Here is a 19,777-nt window from a genome sequence, read left to right on the forward strand (position 1 = left end):
GTAATGATTCAGATGGACTGAATCAAATCATGGTGAACACAGAAGATGTGGTAGGCCTGATTGACAAACTGAAGAGTAGTAAATCACCTGGACCGGATGGTATACACCCCAGAGTTCTGAAGGAACTAAAAAATGAAATTTCAGACCTATTAGTAAAAATTTGTAACTTATCATTAAAATCATCCATTGTACCTGAAGACTGGAGGATAGCAAATGTAATCCCAATATTTAAAAAGGGCTCCAGGGGCGATCCGGGAAACTACAGACCGGTTAGCCTGACTTCAGTGCCAGGAAAAATAGTGGAAAGTGTTCTAAACATCAAAATCACAGAACATATAGAAAGACATGGTTTAATGGAACAAAGTCAGCATGGCTTTACCCAAGGCAAGTCTTGCCTCACAAATCTGCTTCACTTTTTTGAAGGAGTTAATAAACATGTGGATAAAGGCGAATCGGTAAATGTAGTATACTTGGATTTTCAGAAGGCGTTTGACAAAGTTCCTCATGAGAGGCTTCTAGGAAAAGTAAAAAAAGTCATGGGATAGGTGGCGATGTCCTTTCGTGGATTGCAAACTGGCTAAAAGACAAGAAACAGAGAGTAGGAAAAAATGGACAATTTTCTCAGTGGAAGGGAGTGGACAGTGGAGTGCCTCAGGGATCTGTATTGGGACCCTTACTTTTCAATATATTTATAAATGATCTGGAAAGAAATACGATGAGTGAGATAATCAAATTTGCAGATGACACAAAATTGTTCAGAGTAGTTAAATCACAAGCAGATTGTGATAAATTGCAGGAAGACCTTATGAGACTGGAAAATTGGGCATCCAAATGGCAGATGAAATTTAATGTGGATAAGTGAAAGGTGATGCATATAAGGAAAAATAACCCATGCTATAATTACACAATGTTGGGTTCCATATTAGGTGCTACAACCCAAGGAAGAGACCTAGGCGTCATAGTGGATAACACATTTAAATCGTCGGTTCAGTGTGCTGCGGCAGTCAAAAAAGCAAACAGAATGTTGGGAATTATTAGAAAGGGAATGGTGAATAAAACGGAAAATGTCATAATGCCTCTGTATCGCTCCATGGTGAGATCGCACCTTGAATACTGTGTACAATTCTGGTCGCCGCATCTCAAAAAAGATATAAATTGTGATGGAGAAGGTACAGAGAAGGGCTACCAAAATGATAAGGGGAATGGAACAGCTCCCCTATGAGGAAAGACTAAAGAGGTTAGGACTTTTCAGCTTGGAGAAGAGAAGGCTGAGGGGGGATATCATAGAGATGTTTAAAATTATGAGAGGTCTAGAACGGGTAGATGTGAATAGGTTATTTACTCTTTCGGATAGTAGAAAGACTAGGGGGCACTCCATGAAGTTAGCATGGGGCACATTTAAAACTAATCGGAGAAAGTTCTTTTTCACTCAACGCACAATTAAACTCTGGAATTTGTTGCCAGAGGATGTGGTTAGTGCAGTTAGTATAGCACTGTTTAAAAAAGGATTGGATAAGTTCTTGGAGAAGTCCATTACCTGCTATTAAGTTCACTTAGAGAATAGCCACTGCCATTAGCAATGGTAACATGGAATAGACTTAGTTTTTGGGTACTTGCCAGGTTCTTATGGCCTGGATTGGCCACTGTTGGAAACAGGATGCTGGGCTTAATGGATCCTTGGTCTGACCCAGTATGGCATTTTCTTATGTTCTTAACAGAGAATGGTTGGGAAGAGCTAGGAAAACAAAATGGATAAGGCCATGCGGCTGGATGAGGTTCATCCTAGGATACTGAGAAAGCTCAAATATATGCTGGCAGGTCCACTAAAAGACCTATTCAATAGATCTCTGGAAACAGGAGTGCTGCTGCATGATTGAAGAACAGCGGTGGTGGTCCCGCTTCACAAGAGTGGTAGCAGAGAGGAGACTGGAAACTATAGGCTGGTTAGCCTCAACTTGGTGGTGAGAAAACTAATGGAAAATTTGCTGAAGGAAACGATAGTGAACTATCTACAGTCAGTAAGATTGCTGGACCTGAAACCGCATGGATTCCTCAAGAGAAGGTCCTGTCAGACAAATCTAATTATTTTTGACTAGGTGACAAAAAAACTGGATCAAAGAAGAGCGCTCGATGTGATCTACTTGGATTTCAGCAAAGCTTTTGATACGGTCCCGCACAGGAGGCTTGTGAATAGAATGAAAAGCTAGGGAGTAAGCACCAAGGTGGTGGAATGTTAGTGTAGCTGGGTTCAAAAAAGGTTTGGTTAAGTTCTTGGAGGAGAAGTCCATTAACAGCTATTAATCAAGTTGACTTAGGGAATAGCCACTGCTATTAATTGCATCAGTATCATGGGATCTTCTTAGTGTTTGGGTAATTGCCAGGTTCTTGTGGCATGGTTTGGCCTCTGTTGGAAATAGGATGCTGGGCTTGATGGACTCTTGGTCTGACCCAGCATGGCAATTTCTTATGTTCTTTCGGATTACAAACTGGTTGATGGACAGAAGTCAGCTAGTAATGGTAAATGGAACCTACTCTAAAGAGAGAACAGTGTTAAGTGGAGTGCCACATGGATCGGTGTTGGGCCTGGTTCCATTCAATATCTCTGAGACTATTTGCTGATGATACTAAGATATGCAACAGAGCGGACACACTGGAAGGAATAGAGAGAATGAAACATGATTTAAGAAAGCTTGAACAGTGGTCAAAAATATGGCAGCTGGAATTGAATGCCAAGAAGTGCAGTCATGCATCTGGGATGCAGTAATCCAAAAGAGCTGTATGTGATGGAAGATGAGAGACTGCTGTGCATGGACCAAGAAAGGGACCTTGGAATGATAGTGTCTAGCAATCTGAAGACAGCAAAGCAATGTGACAAGGCAATAGCTAAACCCAGAAGAATGCTGGGTTGATTAGGGAGAGGAATATGCAGTAAGAAAAAAGAGGTAAAATCCCCTTGTACAGGCCCTTGGTGAGGCCTCACCTGGAGTACTGTGTTCAGTTTTGGAGACCATATCTCAACGAGGATGGAAGCAGTCCAGAGAAAGGAGACCAAAATGGTGTGGGGTCTCCATCAAATGACTTATGAGAAGAGGCAGAAGGACCTAAATATGTATACCCTGGAAAAAAAGAGGTTCAGGGGAGATATGATACAGACCTTCAGATACTGGAAATGTTTTAATGATGCACAAACTTTGAACCTTTTCCGTAGGAAAGGAAACAGTATTAATATGGGATCACGAAATGAAACTTCAGAGGGGGATGACTCAGAACCAACATCAGGAAATATTTCTTCACGAAAAGTGTGATGGATGTCTGGAATGCCCTTCTGTAGGAGGAGGTGAAAACAAAAACTGTCAAAGAATTCAAAGAGGCATGGGGTAAACACTGTTGGATCCCTAAAGGCTAAAGGACAGAAATGAAGCAAAAAGTGCATGGGGGTAAATCGCTCGATGTGGTAGTTATTACCCTTAGTAGAAGCACGGTGATTACTATCTTAAATCAATAAGCCTTGATACTTTTGACGCAATTGCAACATCACTCTCTGCTTTGACGACGGGTGGCAAAAAAAAGGGGAATTGCATTCAGATGGCAACCAACGTAGGCCCCAACCTTTATAGTCTGGGAGTAATGATATGCAGTTATAAGGGGATAAGTGCAAGACTGCTTCTATGGCCAAGTGTAACATGACAATTTACTGATTATTACGTGAAGGATAATGAAATGGAAATTAAGGATTACAGACCACTAGCATAGCATCCTAGTTAACTTGTACTTGATGCTGTTGTGTTGACCTAGAATATGAATGCTGATTTTGTAAACCATTGAGATCTTTCTTTTGGAACAGCAGTATATAAAACACCTAAATAAATAAATAAATAAATAAAAGCAAAGCAAATCAGCCTGCTGGAATTTTCAGGAAGGCTCCTCACCCAGTAAAAGTGTTGTTAACAGTTATTTTTTATGGATTTGACAGTTGCTTGGTTTTTTATTGTAAATATTACTACCCTTAACATAAGAAATGAGGGTAACAGCACGGACTACCCTTAAGAGAAATCTGGGGGCAAACTAGATGAACCATTGGGTCCTTTTAGGCCATAGTTACTATATTAGAAGAGGAAGTGAGGGGGCAAGCATTGTAACTGCACCGGCCCTGGGAAATACGAACAGTACCTGAATGTAATTTGCTTTGAAGTGCTGAAAAGTGGAATATAAATCAAATAAATTAACAAGATCCTGCTGTACTCACTTGTGTCCGGAGCTCTCAGGAGTGGTGATGATTTCAGGAGCATCGAAGAACTCATTTTCATCATCCTCGTCGCTCACGTCTCCTTTCCCGCTGAGGTCTGTTAAAAATAAAATGTAATTACTTACCTGTAACTGGTGTTCTCTCGTGACAGCATTGCAATAAGTCACACAAATAGGTAATGCTATTGTCTCATTTTTCCAGAGCTTTGTAGGGAAAGCTTGAGTTTCCACCGATCCCTGGAGAGAAGGCAGGTGGGCTGTGAGCTTCAGTGCACTGCTGTCATCACAGAACGCCATTTACAAGTAAGCAGGTAGGCTTTCTCCAAAGACACACAGATGGAAATCTATAGCTCAGCTACATTTTCAAATAAAAGAAAGCAGGGAAGACCAAACAATGCAAAATAGCAAAAACCTTAAAAAAGTTTGATCAGGAAAATTTCAGTTTTATCCTCCCTGACTTTTTTTTTTTTTTATAAACATGGACATGCATTCAAACACAATAAAAAGGAATGAGGGAGAGAAAGTGGAATTTACTCCACAAACTGCTCTTGTAGGATGGCGCCCCCAAATCTATAATCACAGCAGATCATACCTAGACAACAGTGATTGCAGCCTTGCAAATTTCTTCCCGGGTGATGGACCTTAAATTTGACCTTCTACAGTAATATCTATCAGGACAATGAGAATACTCTTATTACCAAATTAGAAATGGTATTCTTTGCTATTTAGAACCCTGTCCTCTTGGGGTTAAAAAACAACAAAAACTGAGCAGAGAGGTGATAAGGAAAAAACAGTCATGAATGAATGCCTAGGACTCCAACTAGGTCAATGCTGGCAGTAGCTTGCTGATATTCAGCAAGGCCACAGGGACACAAGGCAGTCAGATGTTCTGACAACTGGTAGCTGTTTGGATAGTTGCAGGGTTTAGTGTTAAGATATGGGAGGTGGGAGGGATTGGGTGTCAGAGAGCAGGTTAAAGCTTTAGAGGTATAGACCAGAAGAATGGGCAGAATGGATGGGATAATTGATTTTTAATCTGCTGTCATCTGTTATGTTACCTTCTAGGGGTTCTAGCTTACTTCATTTACAAGCTCTCTTTCAGTCCAATGTGTGATGTGCAACCTCTCCCTTAAGTGCACGAGTGAAGGAAAATACTAGGAGGATAATTAAGTTGAAAATGCAACACTACGTGAGGCAGGAAATTGGAAGGAATATGGAACATACCCTGCTTTGATGAAATTTAGTATACGGTGAATTAGCTACTAAGGGATCGATATTCAAAAGGTTTTAGCCTGGTAATCCCCCCCACACCCCCTTCACCAGGTTAAATTTGTACTAATTTAGTTAGCTAAGAAAGGGTGCAAGCCAGGGATTTCCAAGTTAGTTTTATAAATTTGACCAGAGATGTAACGTTGTCTGCATAAATTTAGCCAAGTGTGGACCCACAAAAGGAACACAAATCAATTTAACAAGAAATTCAGCCACATTTTTAACCAATATCTGAAGAAAGTTAACCATTTAATGGGTTATTTTTAGCCACGTATCCAGTTGAAAAGGGATCCATTTTCCAAGGGATCTAGCTGACTAAAGACATATAGTTAGCAAAATCAAAGCCTTCAACAACTGACCAGTGCAGAGCAGCTGAATTTTAGTTTCCGAAATTCACTAGTCAACTAAATTTCACCAGCCCAGGGGCATGGCTAAGACTGGAGAGGACTTAGCTTGTTAGCCAACTGAATATGTTACTAGCAGGCCTAAATCTAACCAGCTAAGTTTATCTTTACTTAGCTAACTATACCTGGTTATCGTTTTTGTCAATTAACTGCACTTTCTTAGTTATCTTTTAAGAATCCAACTCCCTAAATTTAGCTGATTATAATTAGATTGATTTTGCATAAAAAATTCTAGATAGCTAGTGTTGGCTGAAAATGTTCCTAATTTAGCTGGCCAAACTCTAGTCTAATCTGGGAGCTGGGGACACCCCCCCCACCCCTGCCAAAGGTCCTGAGCTCATCACCACTGTAAGGAGAAGCTGGCGAGTTCTCCAGCTCAGTTTGGATGCTCTTCTGTGACTACTGAGACCTTATACTCCACTGTGCCCATGATGTGATAGAAGCCTTTGGGACCGTGCTGATATTTCCTGACTTGAATTATCTACCCTGGTGAGAGCATAATGCATTCTACTTTCTCTTCAGAGGGAAAGGCCTTGACCCAAGCCTTAGGACCCTTAAATGAGACTTGAAAAAGTTGATCATGAATCCTAGTAATTATAACAACTGGATAGTAATAAACAATGATCTGTTCTTTCCTATTTGAGATGTACCCTTGAGCAGTCGCTTACCCAAGCAAGGAAACACCTGCATTCCTAGTCTGTGCAAATATGTGCATTCCTAGTCTGTGCAAATGTACTGTGAAAATAGGTGATTTGCTAAAGCTGATGCTAGACCAAATGGCAGAAAAAGATACTGGAAGTGCTATGCTTTTACCACAAAAGTGATATGCTTCTTGTGAAAGGAATGTACGTGAAGTTCAGAGCACAATACTAGATGCTCTACTTTAGAAGTGGCAATACAGTGCCTAGAGAAAATCCTTCTACAGATATATGTTCACGTCCCTCAAGTCTACCATGGATATGAATTCCCTCATTTGCTTAGGAAACAGAGATACCCAGAGTAAAGCAGAGTTGATTAACTATATCAGGTGTTCTCCAAGGTAATAGAATAAGCAGCCATACACACTGGTGACAATCTGATGGCATCAATTCAGGACAGCTTTCCCATAAAGTTCTAAAACAAAAAAAACAGCCTAGGAGGATTTCAAAAATGCACAGGATTTCCCACTCAGCCCCCATAACACAGGGACCTTGTGGTCTTATTTAAGAACAAGTCCTATAAAACAACTCCATAAGAGGAGGAAAGTAGGACTTGTTAAAAGTAAACTCTGCTTTTTCCAAGAATACTCAGGATACTGCAAGCCAAATTTTTAGAATACAAAACCCCTATGGATGATGAGTTGGATTCTAATGCTCAGACTCTGGAGGACAGACTGACCCAATTTACAGTCACATAAGGATTAAATAACTAAACAGGACGTGAATGTGTAGACTGAACATCAACTCTTGGCCTTGCAAATTTCCTCAATGGAGGCTGATCCTAAATGGGCTACTGACTCTGCTATAGCTCCAACACTGTAACCTTGACATGCTCTTCCACAGTCAAAACATGCCTAGGCATAACAGAAAAGATGCAATCTTCTATCCAGTTAGATAGTGGTCATTTGGATAAAGCAATTCCAGGCTTGTTGGGATCAAAAGAAAATGTTGGGTGAATTTTCTAAGGGCTCTGGTCTACTCAAGATAGAAGGCAACATCTTCTTTGCAATTCAAACTGTGCAGGGCTTGTTCAACTGTATGAATACCTGCCTAGTATTTTAGATAAATTAACACAGAGGGTCAACTATTAATCACACTCTCTGATTATGCTTGTAGTTATATCACATCACAGAGAGACCTTATATTCATATAAAGTGCAACCATTTATTTAGAATTCACAACACATACCTAAATAGACACATTAAAAACTAAACTAGCTCATTCATTCCACCCATACATTCATACCATCATATTAAAAAACATTTCTTCACCAAAAAGCACTCTGTATAAATTACAAATATTTCAATGTATATATGACAAATTAATATTGATACAAAATTTGAATATATCCCCTCTCATTGGATGAAACCTCCTATTTTATATCTCTGCCCACATATTTCAATGTCAGCCTCAATAAATGTTACGTTATTATGTTATTTATTGAGGCTGACATTGAAATATGTGGGCAGAGATATAAAATAGGAGGTTTCATCCAATGAGAGGGGATATATTCAAATTTTGTATCAATATTAATTTGTCATATATACATTGAAATATTTGTAATTTATACAGAGTGCTTTTTGGTGAAGAAATGTTTTTTAATATGATGGTATGAATGTATGGGTGGAATGAATGAGCTAGTTTAGTTTTTAATGTGTCTATTTAGGTATGTGTTGTGAATTCTAAATAAATGGTTGCACTTTATATGAATATAAGGTCTCTCTGTGATGTGATAGTATTTTAGATAGGCAGGATATACATTTATAAATAAATGTGGCATATAGGCAAATGTTGACAGAATGATTAACTAGTTAAAGTGAAAATCTAATGGTCAAAAAAATTAAAAATGCCATCATTATTTTTGTTACATACATTCAAGTTTTCATCAGATTGCAATACTGCTCACGTAGTTTATGTAATTACATGCCCGTGTGAATTGCTGTATATAGGGAGAACTAAAAAGAAGATTAAAACTAGAACTGGTGTGCTCTTGAGCTATATATGTAACCTTCGTCAAGAAGTTCCACTGGTTGAGCACTGGATATGGTTTACAGCATGAGGAGGACCACCTATGCTTTTCTATTTAGGAAACCTTATTTTTCCCTCAGAGGTTGACAAGTCATATTCATCAGCAGAGAACAGCAGTGAATCTGCCAATGGCAGACAGTTTTTCATCTGGACTTAATGGTGAAGTTGAGTAGCAAATTGTTTGTGAAGCATATACATTTTTTTTGTTGTTTAAAAGGTTAAGTGCAAGTTTTATTTTAGGGCAGGCCATTGTGGATTCAAAAGATCCTGTTGTAGTTTGCTAGAATTTATGTCACTCTTATGAGGTGGCAGTCACTTGTTGGTCCTTCTTGCATTTAAGAGTTGTTTATGCCCACGCATTTCCTGTTTCAAACTATGAATGTACTTTTGTAAACTGCTTTGAATGTTAGATACTGTGGTTTGTAAATTTTAGATACTGTGGTATATAAATTTTTTAATAACTAAATAAACTAAATAAAATGTTTGGAGAAACTTGAAGAAATGTGCTGATTGGCCCTACAGATGAGCTGCTGCCAATAGTATGTGTGTGTGTGTGTATATAGATATAGATATATATAAATCTAAGATATAGATAGATATAGATATTTGTTTATATAAAATTTCCTCAGAGTTTAGAGTAATTTTTCTACTGACAATGTTTGATAATATAAAAAATATAAATGTATTTGATTTCAGATATGTTTCAATACTGGTGGTATTTAAAGCAGCAAACTGGTTTGTGTTATAATCTGGTGCATTCTAGGAATATCTCACTCACAGCGAACCATTCTATTAAAGCCTTAGCAGTGCCTCAATCAACCAATACACGCATCCAACAACACAAAAAGGTGGCATCCCCAGCTAAGTAATAATAATGTACAGGACAATCCAAGATTCAACAGTGAGTTAGAAATAACATACCCAGCCAAGTAGCAACACTGTAAAGGAAATAACCTTACATATGGAAAGAACCTGCAATCGATAACAGTGCGTAGAAAAAACCAGCAATATGTAACAATATGTAGGAAACCAACTTGCAGTATCTAACAGTAAGTAACTTGCAGTATGGAACAGTATGTAACCTGCTATATATAACACTAGGTAGGAAAAATAGGAAATAAGGAGTATGCATCAGTATCAAGGAAGTAACTTGCAGTATGTAACAAGGATGCAGGAAATAATGAAATAACTTGCAATAGGTAACAGCTTGTAGGAAATATCTTCACAGCAAGCAGTAAATCGCAGTAGGTAAGAGCATGTAGGAATTTATTTGCACTAGGATATAACTTACAGTATATAACACTTTCAGTATAGAGCAACGTGCAGTGTGTAACAATTTGATGTACAAGAATCTAGCAGATACAACTAACCTAAAATACAAGATATGACTATTTGATGATAAACATGCAACAAAAAATGTAACATTATGTAAACCGTTTTGATGGGGAAACCGAATGACGGTATACAAAACACCTTAAATAAATAAATAGCCTGTAAGTAATGTACCCAAAGATTCTAAAAATTAATTGGTCTACTAGATCAGATCTTTGGGGGCATTAACAAAATTGTCTCAACCATTTTCAGTTGGTTAAAGGAAGAAGTGAGAAATTACGGTTTACCTGATAAATTTCCTTTTCCTTAATATAGAAAGATGGGCTCAGGACCAGTGGGTTATACACCTCTACCAGCAAATGGAGATGGAGGAAACCGACGTCACAGTATATATACTCCTGCATTGACATCAGCCTGCCAGTATTCTCTTCAAAAGCAACTGTGGACAAACTAGCAAAAAACTTGATTAAAATACATATAACCATTTCAAAATGCAGCCAACATGAAACACTGAGCTCCGACAAGAAGAACATTAACACAAGCCTAGGGACTGGAGGATTACTTACCAGTAACCTGGAACACAAAGTCAACCAGGAGGATTGTAACAGAAACATATGCCAGTCAAGGGCGGGAAGCTGGACCCATCTGTCTATATTAAGGAAAAGGAAATTATCAGGAAGGTGGTAATTTCTCATTTTTAGCACACAGACAGATGGGTTCAGGACATAGTAACATAGTAATGATGGCAGAAAAAGCCCAAAATGGAACATCTAGTCTGCCCAGCCAAGCTTCCCAAGGTAGTCACTGCCGCTCCCATGCAGGTTACCCCCAAGTTTTTTTTATTTATTCCCATCATCTAGCTTTTAGGGATCCATAGTGTTTATCCCATGCCCCTTTGAAATCCTTCACAGTTTTAGTCTTTACCACTTCCTCCAGGAGGGCATTCCAGGCATCCACCACCCTCTCAGAGGAGAAATATTTCCTAATATTGATTCTAAGTCTTCTTCCCTGGAGTTTCAAATCATGACCCCTAGTTCTACTAAATTGTTTCCAATACAAAAGGTTTGTTAACTACCATGGATTATTAAAACTTTTCAAGTATCTAAAGGTCTGTATCATATCACCCCTGCTCCTCCTCTCCTCCAGGGTATACATAGTCAGGTTCTTCAACCTTTCCTAAGTCAATCAATGGAGACCACCCACCATTTTGGTTGCCATTCTCTGGACCACCTCCATCCTGTCTGTCTCCTTTGAGATATGGTCTCCAGAACTGAACACAGTACTCCAGGTGAGGCCTCACCAAGGATCTGTACAAGGGGATTATCACTTCCCTTTTCTTACTAGATATTCCTCTCTCTATGCAGCCCAGCATTCTTCCTGCTTTGGCTATCGCCGTGTCACACTGCTTCGTCGACTTCAGGTCGTTAGACACTGTCACCCCAAGGTCGTTCTCCTGCTCCATGCATATCAGCCCTTCACCCCCCAACGCATATAGTTCTTTCGGATTACCACACCCTAGATGCATGACTCTGCATTTCTTGGCATTGAATTCCAGCTGCCATATCTTCAACCACTATTTCCAGCTTCCTTAAATCCAGTCTCATTCTCTGTACTCCTTCCGGCGTGTCCACTCTGTTGCAGATCTTAGTATCATCTGCAAATACACAAACTTTACCTTCTATCCCTTCTGCAATGTCGCTCACAAAGATGTTGAACAGAACCGGTCCCAACACCGATCCCTGTGGCACTCCACTTAATACCATTCTCTCTTCAGAGTAGGTTCCATTTACCATCACCCATTGTCTTCTCTCCATCAACCAGTTTGTAATCCATGCCAACACCTTGGAGCTGACTCCCCAAGCTTCTCATTTTGTTGATAAGCCTTCTAAAATCCAAGTAAATTACATCAAGTGCTCTTCCCTGATCCAGTTCTCTAGTCACCCAATCAAAGAAATCAATTAGATTCGTCTGACAAGACCTTCCCCTGGTGAATCCATGCTGCTTCTGATTGAGCAACCCACCGGATTGTATATAGTTCACTATCCTTTCCTTCAGCACAGTCTCCATTAACTTTCCCATCACCAAGGTGATGCTAACCGGCCTTTAGTTTCCAGGCTCTTCTCTGCTCCCACTCTTGTGAACCAGGACCACCACTGCTCTTCTCCAGTCACTAGGCACTACATCCTTTTCCAGGGATCTATTGAACAGGTCACACAGTGGACCCTCCAGCACATCTCTGAGTTCCCTCAGTATTCTGAGGTGAACCTCATCAGGCCCCATGGCTTTGTCCACTTTCAGTTTTCTTAGCTCTTCCCATACATTATCTTCTGTAAATGGAGTTTTGTCTACTCCACCCCCTTCTACAGTCTTGATAACAAGTGGCGATCCTTCTCTAGGGTCTTCCTTGGTTAACACTGAACTGAAGTATTTGTTTAATATTTCTGCTAATTCATATTCTCTTTCCACCCATTGAACCTTATGCCCTTTCAATTTCACTATACCACTATGGACCTTTTTCCTTTCTCTGATATATCTGAAAAATGTTTTGTCATCTTGTTTTATTTCCTTGGCAATCCTTTCCTCTGCCTGACTTTTTGCTTTCTTGATTACTTTTTTCATCTTCCTCAGTTTCACCAGATAATTCTCCCTGTGATCCACTTTTTGGGATCCTTTATATTTCTTAAAAGCTGCGTTTTTTCCTTTTATTACATCAGCCACCTCCTTTACGATCCAGATTGGATTCTTATTTCTCTTACTTTTGTTTATTTTTCTTTTTTTATATTATTTTTATTTGAATTTTCCATAAATAACTTGAACATAAAAAGAACATGATACACTGTATGGCAGTACAATAATACTTCAAATCCATCATAAGAATGGGAACAAACATGTTATCTGTGAATTGGCATGGAAGCTTGTAACAAATTTCTATCAAGAACACTGAAGTAGAATCAAACTACCATGCTGATCTACCTATCAGCAAACGCTCCCTTGTGAGTGGCAGGGACTGCTAACCAAATAACCTGATAAAATTATCAGTGTGTATGGAGGACCACATTGCTGCTCGACAGATCTTGGCAGTTGACAGCAGCTTGGTTTCCGCCCAGGATACGGCCTGAGCCCTCGTAGAACGAACCTTAAACTTTTAGAGGTAAGGGCTTTCCTGCCTATGTGTAGTCCGCCTTGATTACTTCTTTGATCCAGCGGACTATGGTCGCCGGTGAGGCCGCGTCCCCTTGTTTCTTCCCGCTGTGAAGAACAAACAGGCGGTCCGTTTTGTGCACAGGTTCCAATCTTTCCAGGTATCGTTTAGCCGACGTTTAGCTGGCGATGACGGCGTGAATCTTCAGAGTCCTTATGTTCATCTGGAGATGGAAACGAGATGGTTTGGTTCAAGTGAAATTGGGAAACCACTTACGGTCCTTTTCAATATCTTTGTGAGCGACATTGCGGAAGGGATAGAAGGTAAGGTATGTCTTTTTGCGGATGACACTAAGATCTGCAACAGAGTGGACTCGCCGGAAGGAGTGGAGAGAATGAGACGGGATTTAAGGAAGATGGAAGAGTGGTCGAAGACATGGCAGCTGACATTCAATGCCAAGAAGTGCAAAGTCATGCATATGGGGAATGGAAATCCGAATGAACTGTATTCGATGGGGGGAGAAAGGCTGATGTGCACGGAGCAGGAGAGAGACCTTGGGGTGATGGTGTCTAATGATCTGAAGTCGGCGAAACAATGTGACAAGGCGATAGCTAAAGCCAGAAGAATGCTGGGCTGCATAGAGAGAGGAATATCGAGTAAGAAAAGGGAAGTGATTATCCCCTTGTACAGGTCCTTGGTGAGACCTCACCTGGAGTATTGTGTTCAGTTCTGGAGACCGTATCTCCGAAGAGACAGAGACAAGATGGAGGCGGTCCAGAGAAGGGTGACCAAAAAGGTGGAAGGTCTTCATCAAATGACTTATGAGGAGAGATTGAAGAATCTAAATATGTACACCCTGGAGGAAAGGAGGAGCAGAGGTGATATGATACAGACTTTTAGATACTTGAAAGGTTTTAATGATCCAAAGACAACGACAAACCTTTTCCATAGGAAAAAAATCAGCAGAACCAGGGGTCACGATTTGAAGCTCCAGGGAGGAAGATTCAGAACCAATGTCAGGAAGTATTTCTTCACGGAGAGGGTGGTGGATGCCTGGAATGCCCTTCCGGAGGAAGTGGTGAAGACCAGAACTGTGAAGGACTTCAAAGGGGCGTGGGATAAACACTGTGGATCCATAAAATCAAGAGGCCGTCAATAAAGAGTGGGTGGCTAGCCAGAATGACGGCTACTGCCTGGAGACAATACCCTTATTCAATAAACATACACATGGTTACTGTGACTCCAACATCGCTCTAAGCTACAACAGCAAGAGGAAATGTGGAAAAAAGGATTTGCACTCACAAAGTGGGGAGTAGCTGGCTTGGTACGGCGGTTACTACCCCAAACCAAATAAGCCTGATACTTCACTTTCAATGCATATCCAGCATAGCTCTCTGCTTCAACGGCAGGGGAGAAGAAAAACTGATACTTCACGCATATCCAGCATAGCTCCCTGCTTCAATGGCAGGGGAGAAGAAAACCTGATACTTCACGCATATCCAGCATAGCTCTCTGCTTCAACGGCAGGGGAGAAGAAAAACTGATACTTCACGCATATCCAGCATAGCTCTCTGCTTCAACGGCAGGGGAGAAGAAAAACTGATACTTCACGCATATCCAGCATAGCTCTCTGCTTCAACGGCAGGGGAGAAGAAAAACTGATACTTCACGCATATCCAGCATAGCTCTCTGCTTCAACAGCAGGGGAGAAGAAAAAAGGATTCGCACTCACAAAGCGGGGAGTAGCTGGCTTGTTACGGCGGTTACTACCCCAAACCAAATAAGCCTGATACTTCACTTTCAATGCATATCCTGCTTCCATGGCAGGGGAGAAGAAAAACTGATACTTCACGCATATCCAGCATAGCTCTCTGCTTCAACGGCAGGGGAGAAGAAAAACTGATACTACAAGCATATCCAGCATAGCTCCCTGCTTCAACAGCAGGGGAGAAGAAAAACAACCAATAAGGGCTGAACAACACAGTCTGGGTAAAACAAATAAGCATGGGTGTAGCTTGCTTATTGCGGCGGTTACTTCCCCTACTACCCATAACTAATCAAGCTTGATATTTCACTTGGTTGTAGCTCCATCACTGCTCTCTACATTAATGGTGGGGGTGGAAGGGAAATAGAACCAAAGAGCTAAGAGAAACAGATAAGTATGAGAAAAAAATGTGAAGCTTGCTGGGCAGACTGGATGGGCCGTTTGGTCTTCTTCTGCCGTCATTTCTATGTTTCTATGTTAAGAAGGAGGTGAATTGAGTAGTCGTGAGGCAGTGGGTTCCATCGTGACAGTAGGGAGTGCTGGAGCAGTCGGCTTCCAGGGTTGATGCATTGGTCATCAATCGTCACAATTGTGTCATCAATTTCCTTCTCCTCGTAGGAGGGAGGAAGACTCTGTTCTGTTAGGCATTGAACCGGGCTCCCAGGTACTCTAGTGACTGAGAGGGCTGTAGACTGCTTTTGCTCGTGTTCACAACCCACCCGAGATCCTGAAGTAGGCTCTTGACTCTGCTGGTCACCTGTCGGCTCTCCTCCAGAGAGTTTGCCCAGATTAGCCAATTGTCCAGGTAAGGATGTACTAGGATTCCTGCCAATGTCCTACCCGCTGTGTTGAAGCCCTCAGACTGCCCTCAATAGATGCCCGAGGCCCTCTTCCATGTCATGAAGGGTTTGTGGAGAGATTGGGTGGCTGCCCTCAGATTAGATGAATAGTTTTAACTGTATGTATCTCAAATGTTAATCTCACCCTCCTGTGCCCAACAATTTTTTATGTATCAATTTTTTTGTTTTAATTAAAAAATAATAATATGGAATGGAAAAAGGTAAGTTTCATACATATGAATGCATGCCTCCTCGGCCTTGCTTCAATTTTGTAGTGTAATCATAAGCTTACCAACCTTCCAATCCTTTTGTTATTTATGTTTTCTTCTTTATTTTGATCAATGTGTGAATAAATAGTAAAATTATTCTCTATATGACGCCAGTACTGGCTTTTAGCTTATTTGCTTTGTATAAGATATTTATAGTCAAAACGCCATTAATGTGAACCTCTTTAAGGTAAGATTTTATACTAGGAAAATGTCCATGGTGAACGCCATGATAGTAAGGTATAGAAAACGTATCAATTATCTCACAACACAGCTATGTTTCGAAAAAGTATCCTTTCTTCCTATGGGGAGTTTGTATCCTTTTAATGGAACGCGCTCTCAAGTTCCGCCAGTTCTGCAGACTCTTCTCCTGGCCCAAATTTGAATATCTCCTGCCTCAAAATGGCAAACGCTAATTCAATGGCGTGCTGGTTTCCTCGGCATTATCCTTGTGCTAACTAGCACTGATCCATGGCTTTAGTTATTCCTTTCTCTCAGGCTTCATCAGCTCTGAATGGCGGCGTATTTTTTACGCTTCTCAGAGCCATTCAGAGCTGATTAAGCCTGAGAGAAAGGAATAACTAAAGCCATGGATCAGTGCTAGTTAGCACAAGGATAATGCCGAGGAAACCAGCACGCCATTGAATTAGCGTTTGCCATTTTGAGGCAGGAGATATTCAAATTTGGGCCAGGAGAAGAGTCTGCAGAACTGGCGGAACTTGAGAGCGCGTTCCATTAAAAGGATACAAACTCCCCTGAGGAAGAAAGGATACTTTTTCGAAACACAGCTGTGTTGGGAGATAAGTGATACGTTTTCTATACCTTACTATCATGGCGTTCACCATGGACATTTTCCTAGTATAAAATCTTACCTTAAAGAGGTTCACATTAATGGCGTTTTGACTATAAATATCTTATACAAAGCAAATAAGCTAAAAGCCAGTACTGGCGTCATATAGAGAATAATTTTACTATTTATTCACACATTGATCAAAATAAAGAAGAAAACATAAATAACAAAAGGATTGGAAGGTTGGTAAGCTTATGATTACACTACAAAATTGAAGCAAGGCCGAGGAGGCATGCATTCATATGTATGAAACTTACCTTTTTCCATTCCATATTATTATTTTTTAATTAAAACAAAAAAATTGATACATAAAAAATTGTTGGGCACAGGAGGGTGAGATTAACATTTGAGATACATATATATTTGCTAGGTCTCACTTTCAGCGGAGATTGGGAGAGTCAATTAGTTTTAACTGTAAACAGATGTACAAATATTGCAAAATATAAAACTGGTGTTACTGGATTGAGTCGATTGCATGCAACCTTGGAAGACTTTCTCCCCAAACTCATCTAAAAGTTAATGGTCCCTAACTTGGATAGTTTGGAAACTAAATACATGACTTGTATGGCGCAGGAGATGCTACCATAAGCTTGCTGGGCAGTACCCCTCATCTCTCAGAGGATAACTGAAAATTTTGTTGAAGAAAGGCTATAAAGTGGGCCAGCTGGTGATAAGATAAAAATTCGGAGGATGGTAAACCATATGTGGCCTGCAGGTCAGCAAAAGGCCTAATTTTGCCATTCGAAAGTAAGTGATCCACCTGAGAGATGCCTCTAGCTTCCCATTCAGAAAAGGATAAGATAGGGATGCTTGGAGAAAAGGTAGTGTTATTGAAAAGAGAAGAAGAGTAAAAATAGGAGGCAGGACCTACCAATTTATACTGCCAGACTGACCATGTATTCAGAGTGTGCCTAGAGTAGGGGCTAAATTAGGACATGGACGCCAGGTATGGCAAGGTTGCCAAACCATGGCAGGCAGTGGCATAGCTCCTACCCAGGTCTGTTCAATTTGGACCCAGTGTTTCACCATTGAGTTATGGTGCCAGTCAATAATGGGGCATAGCTGTGCTGCAGCATAGTAGCAGGAGAGATTTGGTAATCCTAATCCACCATCAAGTTTGGATTGGTATAATGTGGTTCGGCCCACCCTTGGGGGGGGGGGGGGGGGGTGCGGTGTCTCCAAATGAAGCGTAACAATTTCTTCTGCCATTTTTAAGGTGGAGCTAGTCAGCGGGATGGGAAGAGTTTGAAATAAATATAATAGTCATGGGAGGACACTCATCTTTAAGACAGCAATCCTGCCAGTCCATGAGATAAGGAGGCGATTCCACCTATCCAAATCCTGCTCAATCGCCTGGAATAACGGGACATAACTGAGGCGCAAAAGATCCATTAGGTGAGGTCCCAAGTTCACCCCCAGGTATTTAATCTTGGACTGGGCCCATTTGAAGGGGTGTTTAGATTTCAAATAGGTTGCAGAGGTGGAGTCACATGATACATTTAGGATTTCCGATTTGTCCCAATTAATTTTAAAACCGGAAACTGCGCTAAAGGTCTCCAATTTTTCTTCAATGGCTAGCAATGAGGTGTGGGGGGTGCAAATTGTTAAAAGAATATCATTGGCGAAGAGGGAGAACTTGTAACTCTCCGTCCCTATAGTAAAGCCTGAAATGATGACAAACCCTAGTGACTCCAACACCCAGATGGTAAATTGGAAATATTTCTGGTGATTGGGGAAGATCTTGATATAAGTGTACACGTTCTTCAGATCAAGGAAATATAGCCAGTCCCCTTTTTACAAAAAGGGGATCAAGGTGCCTAGGGAAACAATCTTGAACTTTTCTTTTTTTTTTTCTTTATTATTTTTAAATTTTTGAACTTTTCATTTTTAACAAATCTTTTCAAGGCCCTTAGGTCTAGGATGGGACGATTTTTCCTGTTTTCTTTGGAATCTGGAAGTACCTAGAGTAAAATCCCTGCTCTCAGTATTGGGAGTTGCCATTTGGGCTAGCGTCAGTTCCATGAGTCTTCAGAAAATGCTTGGCTGTGGTGGCAGAACATCTCTGGAGGCTGAGGGTGCATGTTTTCCTTATCTGGATGATTGACTGGTTAAGAGTACATCTCAGGCTTGGACTTTTTATGATGTTTTGTGCAAAATAAAGAACTCCTGGTGTTCACTGATCCTTTTGTCTTGGTCGCAACTGCTATATTGGATCAGTTTCCGGTTTCTTTTTTGGGCAATTTAGCAGGACACCCAATAGGTTCAATTGGTACCCTTGGCAGACCATGGATAGAACCCACTGGTCTGAAGTTATACTGGGCCACTAGTCCGCAAAGAACAGCAGCCTGCCCCCGACCGGAAAATCCACCGTCCCGAGTTCCGGCAATTGAACTATGGTCCCTACGACCCAATCAAAACCCATCCCTGGAGTTAACTGAGTCACCAGCTGGGACTCGGGGGCTCTCTGCTGCCTGGGATGGCCATGGGAACCTTGACGCTATTGGTGGGAGTGAGGGGGCAAAGGATAATACATCCCTCTGGCAAAAGAGACTTCCTCTGCCCCGATCTTGTCGACCTCCTAGCTGAGGACGGGTCCGGAGTGCTAGTGCAGAGTTGCTGGAAGTTCTCATGGTGGTCCCAGAGCTGGGACACCGTGCCTTTCACCGTATCTCTGAAGACATTCTGCCCATTGCACTGCACACCAGTGAGTAGTTCCTGTATCTCTGGTTGGAGATACGAGGCATGCAGCCATGCTGTTCTGCGGGCACCGATTCCTGCTGCAGAGACCCTCGATGAAGTCTCGAAAACATCGTAGGTCCCTTGGACCTCATTTCCCACACTCAAGGCATGAGGGTGCATGCTGTTGCTGAGGCAGCTGCTCAGCCACCTCCTACACCTGCTTCCAGCGAGTACTAGCTCATGTAAAGCTGATAGGGAGC

General features: G+C 41.1%; 1 protein-coding gene across 2 annotated transcripts in view; it reads right to left on the minus strand.

The window, feature by feature from the left end:
• Positions 1-19,777, minus strand: part of OSBP (oxysterol binding protein) — a 201,378-nt gene that overhangs the window by 132,664 nt on the left and 48,937 nt on the right. For both annotated transcript variants that reach the window (XM_029575088.1, XM_029575087.1), the window contains exon 5: positions 4,247-4,343. In XM_029575088.1, coding sequence (XP_029430948.1) covers positions 4,247-4,343 — 97 coding nt within the window. The remainder of the gene's footprint in view (positions 1-4,246; positions 4,344-19,777) is intronic.

This window comes from Rhinatrema bivittatum, chromosome 13, assembly GCF_901001135.1.
Source record: "Rhinatrema bivittatum chromosome 13, aRhiBiv1.1, whole genome shotgun sequence".
Classification (NCBI taxonomy): Eukaryota; Metazoa; Chordata; class Amphibia; order Gymnophiona; family Rhinatrematidae; genus Rhinatrema; species Rhinatrema bivittatum.